Raw genomic sequence first — 17,705 nt, forward strand, 5'->3', positions numbered from 1 at the left:
AGAGAGAGAGAGAGAGAGAGAGAGAGAGAGAGAGAGAGAGAGAGAGAGAGAGAGAGAGCGAGAGCACCAAGTGGGAAGGTTACTCAGACACTAAAATCCCTCTTCCTCCTAGAGGGCTGTGTGATTTTGGTGGCGGCGGTGGTTTGGTTTGGTTTTGTTCAGTGTTGTGTGTTCCCTTACATGAGTTGCTCTTCCATCACTTCCGATTACTCAGCTTGGATAAACAAAGGAGTGCCAAAGCCCACAGTTTTACATAAACATGACAGGGCCAGACTTGAGCATAACTGACCAGCTTGCTCTGGTCCGCTGGAAGGGAGCTCTGCTGGCAGGAGAGAGACTGCCAGACTTTTGTCTTTGGAAGGAAGGTAAAGAAGAAGTCAGAAGTTCACCAATGCTATTTTATCAGCGGCCCCTTTGCTTGTTTGTTTGCCTGTCCGGGATCTGACTAAGTCCTAGTCTCTCAGGAGCTGGAGGGATTTTTAAATGACAGTGGACGCTCTGGATTAGGATTTCCCCTCTATGTTTCTGCGAACATTGAAACTTACACTTTGGTCATGGGAAGAGGAACCTGAAAGAAATCCCACTATGATGTCACCAAGTATGCAGATTGTTGGTCAAGATTATACATGAACTTTCTGAGCTTCCAAGTGGTGACAAGCCTGGCTAGACTTCCCTCTAATACTTTAGTATAGTCAGTGCTGTGACACTTTGCATTGCAACCCAGACTGGATAAGCCTGGCTGTATACTGTGCTAATACACCATTTCTCCTCTATTTACTCTTGTGTTGAAGTTAATTCGAGATCAAAAACATATACCTTCTAAGATATATATTTCACAGGGAGATTGTGTGATTATACCCAAAGATCAAAGTCAGACACCCTGGGACTGTGGGATATTGATTTTAACATCATTTTGCTTATTGTTTTTACCCTAATATTTCTAAAGCTACTGACACTTAACTAGTCTCATGTCGTAGTTTAAGAATGCAGTAGCTTCTTGAAAGTGGTATCAAAGCTGTGTATTAAACAGCAGCAACAACAAAGTTCTCTGTGTGGCTTACATGATTTCTAAGAATTGATCTCAGCAACACTGACTACTCATTACTGATCGCCACAGTTATGCTATGTAATAATCAACCACTAAACTTCAGTGACATGGAACTATAGCCATTTATTCTGCTTGAAGTCTCTGGGTCACTTCTCCTTATCTGGGTTGGGCATAGTAGCTCTCTGCTATGGTCTCTGTTGTTTGCCATGAGCTATAGGCTCACTGGCCAGGATGAAAAATACAAGCTAACAAAACATACGCTGAGTCACAGGCTTGGAACGGGGAACAGTCATTTCCACTATATCCTGTCCATGAAGTCCTGTCACAGGGCCACTGAGGGGGTCAAAAGGTGGAAAACAAATTTGTACTTCCTAGATGGACGTTTAAGCAAAGGTCATGTTGTAAAAAGTTGAAGATTACAGGGGAAGTGAACGGGGCCATTTTGAATCATCTGCCATGCCTATGTAAAATTGTGAGGGAAGGGGGTTTGTTTTACCCTTCCACTTTATAATGGCAGTCACTCCATTATTACAGAAGTGCTACATTGTTAACATTGTAGCTATCACAGACTGTGCATGCTTGTCTTGTGTTTTCCAGAGTATTCTCAGCTATTGTCTTTGGTGCCATGGCAGTGGGGCAGGTCAGTTCATTCGCTCCTGACTATGCGAAAGCCACAGTGTCAGCATCCCACATCATCAGGATCATTGAGAAAACCCCTGAGATTGACAGCTACAGCACAGAGGGCTTGAAACCTGTGAGTCTGATGTCCTCGGTGGACATCTATCCCTGACTTCTCAGTGAAAAGACATGAAGAGGAAATTTAATGAAAGTTGTGCTTTAATGCTCGCTCCCTCCCCCCCCCTCTCTCTCTCTCTCTCTCTCTCTCTCTCTCTCTCTCTCTCTNTATATATATATATATATATATATATATATATATATACTCTTGATTTGATCTAGATGAGTTGGTTTGAATAGATGTATATATGTATATTACTTTTATAAAACAAAGTTACAGGGAGATATGATTATTGACCATTGTAGTCTAGGAGAGCACAATGCTATTGTATTAAGAATTCATGCTACAGAGCCATTTTCTCTTTAGAATGAAGTCCAGAGATGTGAAATGAAGCTTAATATGGCAGGAGCTCACTTTTCATACCTGGTGCTAAGGGTTACCCCAATCCACCGTTTTCGGTATTGTTGTAATCAAGCTAAGTGTTACTATTCTCATTGTAGAATATGTTGGAAGGAAATGTGAAATTTAATGGAGTCCAGTTTAACTATCCCACCCGACCCAACATCCCAGTGCTTCAGGGGCTGAGCCTCGAGGTGAAGAAGGGCCAGACGCTGGCCCTGGTGGGCAGCAGTGGCTGCGGGAAGAGCACAGTGGTCCAGCTGCTCGAGCGCTTCTATGACCCCATGGCCGGAACAGTGGTGAGCACATTTTTATATTCAAAACATTTCAGGTTTTGAATCATCCGAGTGGCTGGATATGTTTAACCCTTGAGCACAGGCCATGCTTTTGTGAATCCTGATGTTAAAGCCCCTGTTAAATAATCTGACAACCCAGGTTTCGTGTCCAGTTTATGCCAACTGTACTGGCCAATTTACCCAGCTTCTCTCTCAACATGCTGCCCCTCTGTTCTCTGTTGCAACCAGCCTTTGACCTCCTATCTCCCTGGCCATGGTGAGACTTCAGCTGATGGTATAAGAGCTGACAAAACCCAAAGTAGCCAGAAAGAGAGTTACAGGAGATGGGAATGGGAGGGAAAGTCAAGAGTAGGGCACATTTCAATGGAAAAGTAGTCTGTAAGGGCACGAGCTGTTTAAGTAAGACAAGGACTGAGGTGTCGAGATGCAACATAGAGTAATCCGGGGCTCATTTCCACCACCATGCTCTCAGTGAAGTGTTGGTGGGCAAGCAGCTTAGCATGGTTGATAGATGGTTAGAGAAGGATGCGGAGATTTAAGTGAGTATGAACTATGAAGATGATCGTGGTGGGGGGCGGAGGAACAATAGCAGGAATGGGAGAAGTTCAGGGAATTTTCATGGCGAGATAAGACAACCTACTGACATAGAGAACGTGTTCCGTGGTACGAGAAAACAAATAGGTCTCCCAAAGTAAGATGGACACATTGGGAAAGAGGGTAGGGACATGGGGGATGCCCTTCTCTTCCCTCAACTAAAATGGTGAGGGAGTAATCAGGTGTCCATACTCAGCAAAACTTTGAGAGCCCATCAGAAACTATCTTAGGTGCTAGGCATGAGAGAGAAATCTTGTAGGTGGTAATGAATTTAAATGATTATAACGACAGAGAGGAATAGAAAAAGAGCCAAAGAAACAGAATTTAGAACAAGGGATGTTTATTATGTATGTATTTAGTTATAGGTTCTCAGACTATACAACAACCACAGAAGCATTAGCAATGACCCATAGCTCCAAGGGGCCTTACTACCTTTTAAAAAGCTATTTCCTATGAGTTCTGATTTCATGTTTTAATTTTATCACTGAAATTTTAACACAGGACTAAGTAATATTACCACTACATTCAAAATTAATGAAATGTTGGCTCTCAAGCTCTGATTAAATTCTCAATAAATTTAAATAAAGTTTTATTAAATATATTATTAATTTTTTTGTAAAGAGTTGTAAGGTTCAAGTGTTGGTAGTTTATGCCTATAATCTCAATATTTGAGAGGCTGAGGCAGGAGAATTTCCATGAGGTAAAGGCTAGCCTGCACTACATTGTAAGTCTACAAAGTAAGACCTTATCTGAGTTGTAGAGTTAGTGAGAGTTGTAGAGGTAGTGAGAGTAATGCATATTGATACATATATGTGAAAATATAATGATTAACCCATTATTTTATGTCAACTAAAAGATTAACCAAAAAGTCTTTTCTTTAATCTCAAAGTAACCCTAAGAGTTTTAGTAATTTTCGATCTGTGAACCCTTGCTTTCAGTTTCTAGATGGCAAAGAAGTAAAGCAACTGAATGTCCAGTGGCTCCGAGCTCACCTGGGCATTGTGTCCCAGGAGCCCATCCTGTTTGACTGCAGCATCGCAGAGAACATTGCTTACGGAGACAACAGCCGGGTCGTGACTCATGAGGAGATTGTGAGGGCGGCCAAGGAGGCCAACATCCACCAGTTCATCGACTCGCTGCCTGATGTATGTACCTTGGGCCCGGTAGTTAGCAGCTCCTTTAACTTACTCTGCAATGATCCACACCCCATTCTGGAGATGAGATCCAGATAATAATAATCAAGTGTTCTACCACCTAGCTATATTCCTTGGCTTGTCATCAGAAACTTAAAAGTCTTTTGCTCAAAGGTAAAGAAAATTAGCAAACAGTATATCATACTAACATAGAAGCATTTATGGAACAGTCATTTAGTTTTTAAGCTTGAGTATCTGCCTGTTTCAGGCCAGGGGATACATCTGAGCATCTTTTCCCAGGTAAAGGGTAGATAGGCACCATCTAGTCTCCACTGTGGGTTCACTACTGCTGAAGAAGCAAGCATGGTCATTCTCAAAGATCCCCTCATAGTCCCCTCAAAGATCCAAGTATCACTCTAGAATCAGGCCAGACAAGAGCCCTTCACCTGTGCCAGAAGGAAGGTTCTGGATAGAGCCAAGTCACTAGGATGGCTATGGCATTATATGATCTATAACTGATATACCATCCATTGTAGGGTCCCAAGCCACACTCTTAGTACTGACTATCAAAATCTCCCCTGAGCTATTGTCCTATAGACTTCTCAGAGTTCCTCCTGTAAGTTAGATAAATTGAACTTCTCACATTCTTGTGTACCTCCTTGGGTCTTATTTTGTTCATGAGCCTTACATAAATGGTATAAACTCTTCCATTTTCACTAGTTCTGTTCATTAGTATAGGAAGCGTTCATGATAAAATAAGACTTGGTAGCCTTAAAGCAGCCAGTCAAGCTTGGCCACACCAAGACGCTTCCCTGAAATTCTTGTTACCTTTATGTCTCTCACAGATAACTGCTACTTTCAAGCATATCACTGGGAGGAGGCTTGTTCCCTTCTTCTTCTCAGCGAAGTCCAACCATGAATGATTAACTCTTTTTGAGGCTCAGCCATTCAAAGTACAAAACCCAAGTCACCGTTTACTAATAAGAGCTACTGACTCTCACAGTCTGAATGTAAATCACCATCACCCTGACAGTTGTTAGGAATATAAATCATCAGGCCCTACCCTGGCTCCGGTGAAGGAGAAAAATTTCACAGGCGAGTCCAGGGCTCTGAGACTTAAATCCCAGATGAGAACTGATGCAGGCTACAACACAGAGCCACCATAACTATGTCTCTTAAATATATTCTGTCCTCTGGTAGTTGACCATCAAAAGGACCACCTCTGGACTTCAATCTTTCTGTTATTCGGAGCACATCAGGATTCTGATTCTCCGTGTTCTAAACCGACTCTATTCTCCAAGCATCTCCTGAGTGACTTTGCCATAGTCTGTTTCCTCTGCCATATAGAATTAATTAACACTGTCCTTAGAGGCCCCAAGAGGAGCACTTCTCAGTCCCTGCAGTGCGGACTCCGCACTCATGTGTGTGGTGCCATATCTTAGGCACGCCTTGTAATCTCTGTCTCCCGTCATTCTGACCTATTAATTAGTAATGGTTGCATACCGTGGGGAAAAGGACAGGAAGGTTTCTGAATGGAATGTGAAACAAAAATTTTTTTTGAGGACTACTTGACTTTTCAAAGTTAAATATTAAAGTACATTTCCTCAATATCTATCAAATGTATGGAATTGGTGATAGCTCATAAAAACAAAGACTCAAATCCTACCATTCTAAGAATTTTTTCTTTTTTTCACTTTAAAATACTTCACAGAGAATCAACTGCAGGTTATGAATAAGACAAGAACTGATAATAATGTACAGCTATTTAAATTTCCTGCCAACTCTGTCCTGAATGTTATGAAAGTTGGCACCATTGCACTATCACTACTGTAGTAAATTTTGGGTTAACTCACACTAAAGCATATGCTCTTCAGGGATCTATTTTCCAGACAGAAGATAAAGCCAAGGGCAAGAACACACCATTTCATCGCACTACTTGTAAGACCAAGCAGGAGCAGTTCAAGGCCAGCCTGGGCTCTGTAGTAGGCGTGAGGTTTCCCTGAGATGTACAGTGAGACATTATTTAAGGAGAGTGCCAACAAGATGGCTCAGTTTGATCCCCTTAGAAAGATCTAACCATTACAAGTTTCCCTGTGAGCTCCCCCACCAAATACAATGTAAAAACACATTAAAAATAACAGGGATATTTAATCTACCACTTTAGAACATTTTTGTTGTTTTTTTTTCTATGAACCTGTTTTAACCTAATTTAGACCTAAATTTTATTTTTATTTTCTAATCACTACATTTTATATATATGTGTGTGTGTGTATGTATATATACATATACATATATATATGTATATATATATGTATACACACACACATATATATATATACATATATATATATATATATATATATATATGTCTTAGAACTGATTTTAAACTTGGATTTTGACTTTTAAATCCATGTCCTACATTATATACTGTGTTTGTTTAAAAAAAATTGTATATTCTGTGCTCAAACTGCGTTTTGTGCTTTGCCATCAGCTGTTTCCCTGTTTCCATAACGACCAAATTCCATTCACAGAAATACAACACCAGAGTAGGAGACAAAGGCACTCAGCTGTCGGGTGGGCAGAAGCAGCGCATCGCCATCGCGCGCGCCCTCGTCCGACAGCCTCACATTTTACTTCTGGACGAAGCAACATCAGCTCTGGATACAGAAAGTGAAAAGGTAAGGATTTCAGTTGGGCTCTTTCTCGGCCTTAGAAGAGAACACGGCTCCAGAGAGCTGGTTGTTGCTGATGGTGGCTCCCAGTGCAGTTTTACAAGTCTGCAGCTAGGACTCGGGAGACCTTCAGGGCTAAGAGGCAGGTTAGTCATGGACCCTGTTTTCCAGGGTGCTCTGCCTACCAGCTGCATGCTGGCAGCAGTCTGCTCCTGCAGGCAACATCTCTGCAGCAGCCTATGGGAGCTGTAGGTGAGAGTTGGAGGCTGACAGTGCCCTAAGACAGCCACTGCTGCTGCCTTGCAGCCTGAGGAAGGTTAAGAGCTGAGCTATCTGAAAGGCAGATGGCCAAGAGATGTTCTCCCTGCTGTGATGGCTGGGGTTGGTGCTCAGGACCGGTGAGGGATGTTGTGTGTCAAGGCGCATGAGTGTTTTTAAATGGTTGGATAGAGTGTATTTACTGCCCTTAGCACAGTATTAGATTATCTCTGTCACAGAACTCATCCAAATTGAGGATTACTTCTTTTCTGGCATGAAAGATGCCTTGGTTTCTAACCTCTGCTTTATTTCACTGTTGAAGGACAGAATGTACAAATCCTGGGTCTGGTTATGGAGGGGGCATTATAGGAAGAGGCCTGTTTTTATCATTAATTCTTTGGTGCAATTGTGAAACAGGTTGTCCAGGAAGCACTGGATAAAGCCAGGGAAGGCCGCACCTGCATCGTGATCGCGCACCGCCTGTCCACCATCCAGAACGCAGACTTGATCGTGGTGATTGAGAATGGCAAGGTCAAGGAGCAAGGCACCCACCAGCAGCTGCTGGCGCAGAAGGGCATCTATTTCTCAATGGTCAGTGTGCAGGCTGGAGCCAAGCGCTCATGACCTGTGACCATGTAAGATGTCAAATATTTTTATTGTTTGTATTCATATGTGGTGTTTAATCCAAGTCAAAAGGAAAACACTTACTAGAACAGTTCTCTATTTCCTGCCACAGTCTGGTTTAGCGTCTTCAGAGACTTTGTAATTTAAAAAACAAAACAAAAATAGATACAGCATCAAATGGAGAGTAATGGTTTAAAATGCACTATAAAATTTATAAAAGAGGTAAAAGTAAATGTTTTATAATATATACTTTTATTTATACTTTCTCATTTGTAACTATAACTGATTTCTGCTTAACAAATTATGTATGTATCAAAAATTACTGAAATGTTTGTATAAAGTATATATATATATATATATAGTGAAACTGAACCTTCATATTTTTGAGTTATTTTGCTCAAAATGCATGCAAAATTATATATTCTACCAACTGGAATGTTGTACATAATTAAGCCTTTAAAAAATAGTCCATTATGGTGGGGGGGGTCACTCTATGGGTAAAATGCCTGGTGATGCGCAGACATGAGCACATGAGTTCAGATCCCTACCACCTAAGTAAGCAGCAAGGTGTGGTGCGTTTGTAATGCCAGTGCTAGAGGCAGAAACAGACAGATCCTGCGGGCTCAGTGGCTGGTCAGCCTAACCAACAAAGTGCTCCAGGTTCAGTGAGAAAACTTATCTCAAAAACCAGAGGGAAAAGCAAATGAGGGTGTCAGACATGTGCACTCATGCAAATGCCATACGTGTAGAAGTATGTACACACACACACAAATGAGGGTGTCAGACATGTGCACTCATGCAAATGCCATACGTGCAGAAGTATGTACACACACACACACAAGTGAGGGTGTCAGACATGTGCATTCATGCAAATGCCATACGTGCAGAAGTATGTACACACAACGTGTGTGTGCGCGCACACACACACATACACACACACACATACACACAACTAGCAAGGAAAATGAAGGGGAATAACGGGTGGGACTGGGACAAAGAAGGGTACCTGGATGAACATGACTGAAGGATGTTATGTACATATATGAAAATGCCACCCTGAAATTCACTACGATGTATACTTAATATATGCTAATAAAATATTTTTAAAAGAAAGAAAAATATCCATAATTGTAAATAAGAGGATCTTATAATTAAATGACCCTAAGGATTCTAGCAGATAATGCTTATGTAAGTATGTGGGGTGGTGAGCTGTGATAGGCAGCCTGGTCGCTGCCCTCTAGAGCTTTCTGGGTAACCTCAATTGACTTCGACCCTGGCTCCCCCTTCCTACAAGCACCCTTCAACCCCTATTCAACCTCTTGAAAGAAGACAAAAGTCCCTCCTCCCGAGAACCCTGTTCCTGGAGGCTGTCCAAGCTCTAAATTCTATCAATGCAGCACTAAAAGACATGGCTCTTGATAGGCATGACCCAACAATACCTATACAGCTTTAACTGTTCCCCTACACTTATGGGAGCCCTTTACCAATCTCAGGGGGTGCTGGAGTAGCTCCACACTCCAATGGATGGTGCACCCCAAATTTTAAATGGATGCACTGGCTAGTATGGTTTAAAATGGCAGGAATAGAGCCCTGCAAACCCTAGGGAAAGAACCTGATATTATTGTCACCCCTCTGCTCTCTTTCTGACATTCAGTGGCTAATCAAAATTCACTCTCACTTTGCTATCAGCTTAATAGGATTTCCAGGACAAATGGACAACCATTATCCTCAAAAAATGGGTGCCTGCCCCCCCTTTGTTGCGATGGCTGCCCCAAACTATTCTCAAAAGGGCCCACAGTGGGAGCCCCTCAATATTTACAGATGGGGAAAAGAGGGTGCCCGAGGCAGTACTATTTCCCTGAGGATGAACCCCCTATCCTCTGATTCAAAGAGCTACCCCACTCCTTCCCCCCAAATAAGGAATTATATGCCATCTATCTAGCTCTAAAAGAAGTCAAGGGCCCCCTTAACCTCTTCTCAGACAGGGTATATGCTGTCAATTTGCTCCCCTGGTTGTCAAGATCCTTCATCAAACTAGATGCCAACCTACTTTCCCCTCTACTCATACAGGTCTCCACCCTCTTACAGGAAAGAGACTCCCCCATCTTCATCCAGCATGTCCTATCTCACAGTCCCCTGCCAGGTCCTATATTTGAGGGAAATTCACTCACTGACCAAACTGCCTCAACAGGGACATTCATGGCCTCCACTGAACAAGTAGACCAATTTCATTCACACACACACACAAATGTAAAGGGACTTCAGGCCCACTTCCCCCACATCCCTCTTGCTCAACTTCAGAGGATAATAAAGATATGCTCCTCTTGTGCATCCCTTATTACCACCCCAGCTTTACAGATGATGGGCACCCATCCCTGAGTCCTTAAGTCCAATGCCTTATGGCAAATTGATGTCACCCATATTCCCCAATTCGGTAGACAGAAATATGTTTTTGTCACCATAGATACATACTCACATTTTATATGGGCTACAGCCCAAATAGGTGAAAACTCAAAAAGGTTAATTCACACTCTCCACCTTTGACATGGTGGGTATTCCTCAACAGATAAAAACTGATAATGGCCCGGCCTTCACTAGCTCTCAGTTCAAAACCTCTGTATACATGGGCAATTGCCCATCATAGGGGAATTCCCCACAACTCTCAGGGCCAAGGAATAATAGAAAGAACTAATCAAACCCTAAAGATCCAACTCCTAAAAACCACCTATCTCCCTAATGTACAATTAATGATGGCTCTGACTACCCTAAACATATTTAACATCTACAAAAACTCCAAACACCCTCCTATCTCCCTATATTGGCACACACCAAAATCACACCCACCCACTCCCACACTCCCTGATCCTAGTACGATGGCAAGATCCTTTGGATGAAATTTGGAAAGGACCAGACCCCCTCCTTACCACTGGGAGGGGCTTTGCTTGTGTTCTCCCACAGGACTAGCCTAAGTCTATCTGCGTTCCTGTCAGAAATGTCCAACACTACCCCACCAACCAAGAAGATGGCCCGCCTCTCCCTGGCAGATCAAGTACAGAAGAAGAGGAGGAGGTAGAGGAAACCCCACACCCAGAAGGACAGCAAGATCTCCTGGAAGGACATCCATGACCTGGTGACTGCTGTCCAGGCCATGTGCCCTCCACAAGCCCCCTCTCCCGTATTCTCTTGGCTGTTTTGTCATTCTTCATGCTAACCCTGCTACTGCCCAGCCTCTCCTTAGCCTTCTGAACACCTACTACTGGAGATTCTATGCTAAGGAAACCTACAATGAACACAGCAAAGTTATAGGGACCCAGAACTATCCACTAGGATGTCGAACCAGGATTCAGATCCCTCTATACCCAGATTCCATCTCCATTATCCCCAGCCCTTTTCTCTGCTTTCCTTACTGAAACACAGGTGAATAGGTGAATGTCTCCAGGAGGTCTCCACAAATGGAGGTTGCAGATACCGGAGCTGCAGAATGGAATCCACCAGTTGGCAGCATCATGCTCACCAACTTAAAACTCATTTTCAGCTTTCTATCAGCGATCCATGGGATGAATGTTGGTAGACCGGAGCCATGGGTAAACTTTACCCCAATGGCTATGTCAAATGCCCAGTAGCTGACCTACACAGCTACTGTGAGCTTGTTCCTGTCCCCAGATCAGCCTTTACCTCTGTTAACATTATCCAGCAGAAAAATCAGTCTCTAAAGGAGCTATGAGCTACTCTTTCCTGGCTGCAATACATCCAATATGCAGCTGCCCTCCTTCCCTTAACAACTCACTCCAACTTCTCCCAATGCTTTTTCTGTGCTTCTCTCTCCCGACCATTATTAGCAGCCATTCCCATTAACATTTCCCCTCATGACTCCATGGACCCCTACCCACGAGGAAAGCACAGGACATTCTTCTCTTTGGCCTACTCCCCCCTCCCTACTCCCCCCTCCCTGCCTTGTAGGGCCCTCCTCAAAACTCTTACGTGTGTTGCACTCACTCCCCTTTGCATGAACTCTTGTACCTGGCTGGGCCAGAGATCTTTGTGGAAAGTCTTTAGTACACAGGCCTACATAAATACTTTCAGTCGATCAATGGTTTTTCTAAGCACTATTAAGGAATATACTGAGAAAAATCAGGGAAACACTCTTATTCACACTAGTCTCAAATAAATAAATAGATAGATAGATAGATAGATAGATAGATAGATAGATAAATAAATAAATAGGAAAAAAACTAATCAAAGAAGTAAAAGACCTCTATAATGAGAACTTTGAAACACAGAAGAAAGACCTTGAAGAAAATCCTAGAAGAAAGACTTCCCATGTTCACAGGTTATCAGGGTTCATTTGATTAAGATGGCTCTCTTACCAAAAGGGACCTACAGATTCAGTGTGATCCAAATCATAAATTCAGTGACCTTTAAAAGTTAATCCTAAATCTCATCTAGAAACCCAGAGATCCCAAATATCCAGAACAGTCCTGAGCAGAAGTAACAACATTGGAGTTTTCCTAATCCCTCATGTCAAGTTATACTATAGAACAATACTAACAAAGCAGCGTGTGTTGATGCAGACAGAGGCATATAGAACAATATAATATAGTAGAATACCTAGGAATAAACTCACGCATGGACTTTTTACACAGATGTCAAAATATACAAGTTGAGCAAAAGACAGTTTCTCCCATAAGTGGTTCCTAGAGAACCAGATTTCCACAGGTACTAGAGTGAATCTCTCTCCAGCGTTCCTGTTCCAAAATAATCTAAAACACATCCCAGGCTTGAGTATAAAACCTGAGACTTTAGAACTGCTGGAGGAAAATATACATAAAACACTTCAAGATATAAGCATAAGCAAGGTGGTGCTGAAGTAGACTCGAGCAGCACAGATGATTATCATAATATCCTCCCCACAGGATGAGAAATAGTCTTTTCCAGGCAGGGATATGACAGAGGATCAATATCTATTAAGAACTATCTTATACTGGAATTTATGAAGAACACAAAATTATACACACGCAAAAATAATCTGTCAACAAATGGACACACAAAATAAACAGTTCTCACAAGAAGTCTGAATGGCCAGTAAATGCAAAACATTTAACATATTTAAAACTTGTATTTAAAACTTATATGTAAACACAAAAGACATGAAACAAGCATGGTAATCTTGAACCAGAAGAATAAAGCTGGAAGAACGCAGCACATGATTGCAGGACACGTTACAAACCACAGTAACATAGACAACCTGGTACTAGCAGAAAAACAAACACAGAGACCATTGGAGCAGAAAAACGGTCCTGGGAATGAATCCATGCTTCTTCAGCCAAATGATTCTTAGGCAAAGTGCATTAGAGAAAAGGGAGGCTCTTCAGCAAATGGATGTGTGAAAACTGGATGTTTACACGTGAAAGACTGAAACTAGACTTGTGTCTCTCATGAAGGAAAATCAATTCCAAATAAGTAAAAGACTTTTTAATGTAACAAATACCTCAGAATTGGAATCTGCCTTAAGAAAGCAGAGGAGAGGCACTTTAACATGCTGGTACAGAAAACACCTTCCTGGATATGAGCCCAACAGCTCAGGAAATAAACATAAGCAAAAGCAAACACTACATCCAATTATAAAGCTTTTAACACGTAAAAAGAAGTAGCCCGGTGAAGACTCCATCTACAGAGTGGGAGCAAAACCTTTCCCATTTGGCAGACAGTTACTAATTCAGACTGTACAAACCACTTAAAACCATCAACAACAAAGCAAGTAATCCAATTTAACTTCAAAACTGACAAATAATTCAAATAGAGTTCTCAAAAAAAAAAAAAAGTGACAAGACTCCTAGCCTCTATTTTGGAAACTTCTTGCCGTGCTTGTCCTTGTGATTTATAGGTTGATTGCTGATTGCTTTTCTCTCTTGACAACATGCAGCACTTTCAAAAACCCGGAGAGTTAGCCTTTCCAACTGTTCAAAATGCAGAAAATAACTTACTGGGGCAGGGATACTCCAAGTGATACATCTCCAAGACAACCCCTATACACAAGCTCAGGAATCATCATGGACAAGGGGGAGAAAGATTGTAAGAGCCAAAGGACTAGAAAGTCTGTTATGAGATTGCACCAAAGGACTAGAAAGTCTGCTATGAGATTGCACCTTCTACACGTGACAGGGAAGGTACACCCATGAAATCTCAATATTATGGTCTCCTAAATAAAACCTGCACAATAACACCACCAGTTGAAATGTCAAGTTCCTGCTACACCGTCTTGCGGACCAGTTTTTGTGTGTGTGTGTGTGTGTGTGTGTTTGTTTGTTTTGTAGAACATGATTTTAATATTTTCAACTGTTCAACAAACAGAATAATTATTTTAAGGTATATTTCGTTGTTATGTCTCCCTTTTCATTTCTGCTTTTATTTTAATTTATTTTTTGGTTTTTCGAGACAGGGTTTCTCTGTATAGCCCTGGCTGTCCTGGAACTCACTTTGTAGACCAGGCTGGCCTCAAACTCAGAAATCTGCCTGCCTCTGCCTCCTGAGTGCTGGGATTAAAGGCATGCACCACCACACCCGGCTTATTTCTGCTTTTATTAATTTGGATACTGTCTCTGTGCCTCAGGTTATTCTGGCTAAAGGTTTATCTAGCTTGTTAATTTTCTCAAAGTACCAACTCCTGGTTCTGTTGATTCCTTGTATAGTTCTTTTTGTTTCTATTTGGTTGATTTCAGCCCTGAGTTTGATTATTTCCTGCCATCTACTCCTCTTGGGTGTATTTGCTTCTTTTTGTTCTAGAGCTTTCAGGTGTGCTGTCAAGCTTTTAGTGTAAGCTCTCATCAGTTTCTTTTTGGAGGCACTCAGAGCTATGAGTTTTCCTTACCACTGCTTTCATTGTGTCCCATGAGTTTTGGTACGATGTGTCCTCATTTTCATTAAATTTTAAAAAGTCTAATTTCTTTCTTGATTTCTTCCTTGACCAAATTATCATTGAGTAGAGCATTGTTCAGCTTCTATGTATATGTGTGCTTTCCATTGTTTTTGTTGGTATTTAAGACCAGCCTTAGTCCATGGTGATCTGTTAGGGTGCATGAGATTATTTCAATCTTCTTGTATCTGTTGAGGCCTGTCTTATGACCAATTATATGGCCAGTTTTGGAGAAGATACCATGAAGTTCTGAGGAGATATATTCTTTTGCTTTAGGATGGAATGTTCTACAAATATCTGTAAGATCCATTTGGTTCATAACTTCTGTTAATTGTACTGTGTCTCAGTATGACATCTGCCCACGATCTTCTAGCTTTCATAGTCTCTGGTGAGAAGTCTGTGTAATTCTTATAGGTCTGCTTTTATGTGGTACTTGACCTTTTTCCCTTTCTGCTTTTAATATTCTTTCTTTGTTTAGTGCATTAGGTGTTTTGATTATCATGTGACAGGAGGGATTTCTCTTTTGATCCAGTCTATTTGGAGTTCTGTAGGCTTCTTGTATGTTCATGGGCATCTCTTTCTTTAGGTTAGGGAAGTTTTCTTCTATAATTTTGGTGAAGATATTTACTGGCCCTTTAAGTTGGGAATCTTTGCTCTTTTCTATACCTATTATCCTTAGGTTTGGTCTTCTCGTTGTGTCCTTGATTTCCTGGATGTTTTGGGTTAGGAGCTTTTTGCATTTTGCATTTTCTTTGACTGTTGTGCCAATGTTTTCTATTTTATCTTCTTCACCTGAGATTCTCTCTTCTACCTCTTGTATTCTGTTGGTGATGCTTGCATCTATGACTTCTGATCTCTTTCCTAGGTTTTCTAACTCTAGAATTGTCTCCTCTTGTGATGTCTTTATTATTTCTATTTCTATTTGTAGATCTTGGATGGTTTTGTTCATTTCCTTCACCTATTTAATTATGTTTTCCTGTAATTCTTTAAGGGATTTTTGTGTTTCCTCTTTACGGGCTTCTAGCTGTTTACCTGTGTTCTCCTGTATTTCTTTAAGGGAGTTATTTATGACCTTCTTAATGTCTTCTATCACCATCATGAGAAGTTATTTGAGATCTGAATCTTGCTTTTCTAGTGTGATGGTGTATTCAAGACTTGCCATGGTGGGAGAATTGGGTTCTGATGATGTCAAGTAACCTTGGTTTCTGTTGCTTATATTCTTACTCTTGCCTCCTGCCATCTGATTATCTCTAGTGCTACCTGCCCTCGCTAGATCTGACTGGGGCCTGTCCTTCCTGTGATCCTGGTTGTGTCAGAACTCCTCAGAGTTCAGCTGTCTCTGTGATCCTGTAATTCTGAGGTCCTATGATCCTGGGTGTTTCAGAGCTCTGGGAGTCAATCTGCCTCTGGGACCCTGGTATCCTGGAGTGACCAAACTCCTGGCATCCTGGAATCCTGTGATCCTGGAATACTGTGATCCTGGAATACTGTGATCCTGAGTGTGTTAGAGCACATGGGAGTGGAGCTTCTTCTGGGTGTTGTGGGATTGGCTGCAGAGTTTGCACCCAAGGTCTGCTCAGGGTACCAGTCCAGACAGGGTCTGGTGGAGTTTCTGGGTGCCTGAGTCCTACTGGTCCCAGTTACTTCCAGTGTTGGGGCAGATGTTGTGTCCTCCTCACCTCTGATCCTATGATCCTGGATGTGTTAGAGTGCTTGGGAGTGGAGCTTCCTCTGGGTGTTGTGGGACTGGCTGCAAAATTTGCACCCATGGTCTGCTCAGGGCACCAGCTCCTTGCTGACCAGTTCTTATCTTGTGGAGACCGGCTGACTCAGATCACCAAAATCTCTCCACCCAGCTTGCTAAGTTCCCACTTGTGGATAATTACCATGCCATACCTATGCTTCCAACCCCCCATGGCCCTTGTGATTCACATCTGGTAAACCCACGCTTTGCTGCCATACCTTTCTCTCTAGAACCCAATTGAGCCTCCTCATGAAGAAAAACACCACCCAAACTTAGTTCAGAAACAATGGTAACTCAATCATTGGACGAAACAACTAAAATCCTAATCTTGTAAGCCTTATTAAATCTAAATCCTCCAAAGGCAAATCCTGGTGGATCCACCATTGAAACCAGGGGACACTAGTAGCTATATCTTGTCCTCATGCTATCTGGGTCCAAAAGGGTCCTATCTCTCTCCTCCTTCCTCTCTTCTCCTATCTAACCTGGAAGTCCTGCCTACTCGCCCAGTAATTGGCTCCTTTATTCATTAGGGGAAGGTTCACAAGAAGTCTGCTGAGTACATGACTCTTTCCTCGTTCACAGCTCCTCCCAGGAGAGAGAAATTGCATCAAAATGCAAGCAACCCCAGGGCTATCTACAACAGTAGACATACCAACATGGATGGGGGAAAGCTCACATGGCCCTACTCCTAGATGAAGAGCTATGCATGGGCAATCTCAGTGGGAACTGATAGTGAGACTCAGTCTTTTCAAGGGATTAGTACCCAGTAGGTTAGCCAACTCCATGTGGCCAGCCCTAATCACTTACACAAACATAAAAGTAACACAAAATGGACTCAGCACAGTGTATTTATAGACACATATATGTATACATATATACATGACAATAATTGAAGATGAGGTTATAAAAGGAGGATTTGGAGGATGGAGAGGGGAGAAAAGTGGCAAACAGTACTCATGTATGAAATTCTAAAAGAAATTTTATAAAAGAGAGAGAATAATGACATGATCTTATTTTCTGGAACATGGATCAATGTGGACACTGTTGTTCTATGAAAACTAAGCCAAACTCAGAAGAACAAATAAATACAACATGCTTTCTCTCAAATGCTGAAAATATAAGGAGATTATGTAGGGGCAAAGAGAGAGAAGGAGGCATCTAAAAGGAAGGGAAGGGGACAGTAAGGTAAGGTAATGGGTATATAGAGAAACCCTGTCTCGAAAAAACAAAAAACAAAAAAACAACAAAAAAAAAGAAGACCAAAAAAAAAAAAAAAAAGGAAAAAAAA

At 41.8% G+C, this 17,705-nt stretch overlaps 1 protein-coding gene across 2 annotated transcripts in view; it reads left to right on the forward strand.

The window, feature by feature from the left end:
- Positions 1-8,844, forward strand: part of Abcb1 (ATP binding cassette subfamily B member 1) — a 151,181-nt gene extending 142,337 nt beyond the window's left edge. For both annotated transcript variants that reach the window (XM_029534937.1, XM_021190179.2), the window contains 5 exons: positions 1,646-1,802; positions 2,285-2,482; positions 4,012-4,218; positions 6,738-6,884; positions 7,554-8,844. In XM_029534937.1, coding sequence (XP_029390797.1) covers positions 1,646-1,802; positions 2,285-2,482; positions 4,012-4,218; positions 6,738-6,884; positions 7,554-7,760 — 916 coding nt within the window. In that variant the 3' untranslated portion in view covers positions 7,761-8,844. The remainder of the gene's footprint in view (positions 1-1,645; positions 1,803-2,284; positions 2,483-4,011; positions 4,219-6,737; positions 6,885-7,553) is intronic.
- Positions 8,845-17,705: the final 8,861 nt, after the last annotated feature.

The sequence above is a fragment of the Mus pahari genome, chromosome 2, assembly GCF_900095145.1.
Source record: "Mus pahari chromosome 2, PAHARI_EIJ_v1.1, whole genome shotgun sequence".
Taxonomy (NCBI): Eukaryota; Metazoa; Chordata; class Mammalia; order Rodentia; family Muridae; genus Mus; species Mus pahari.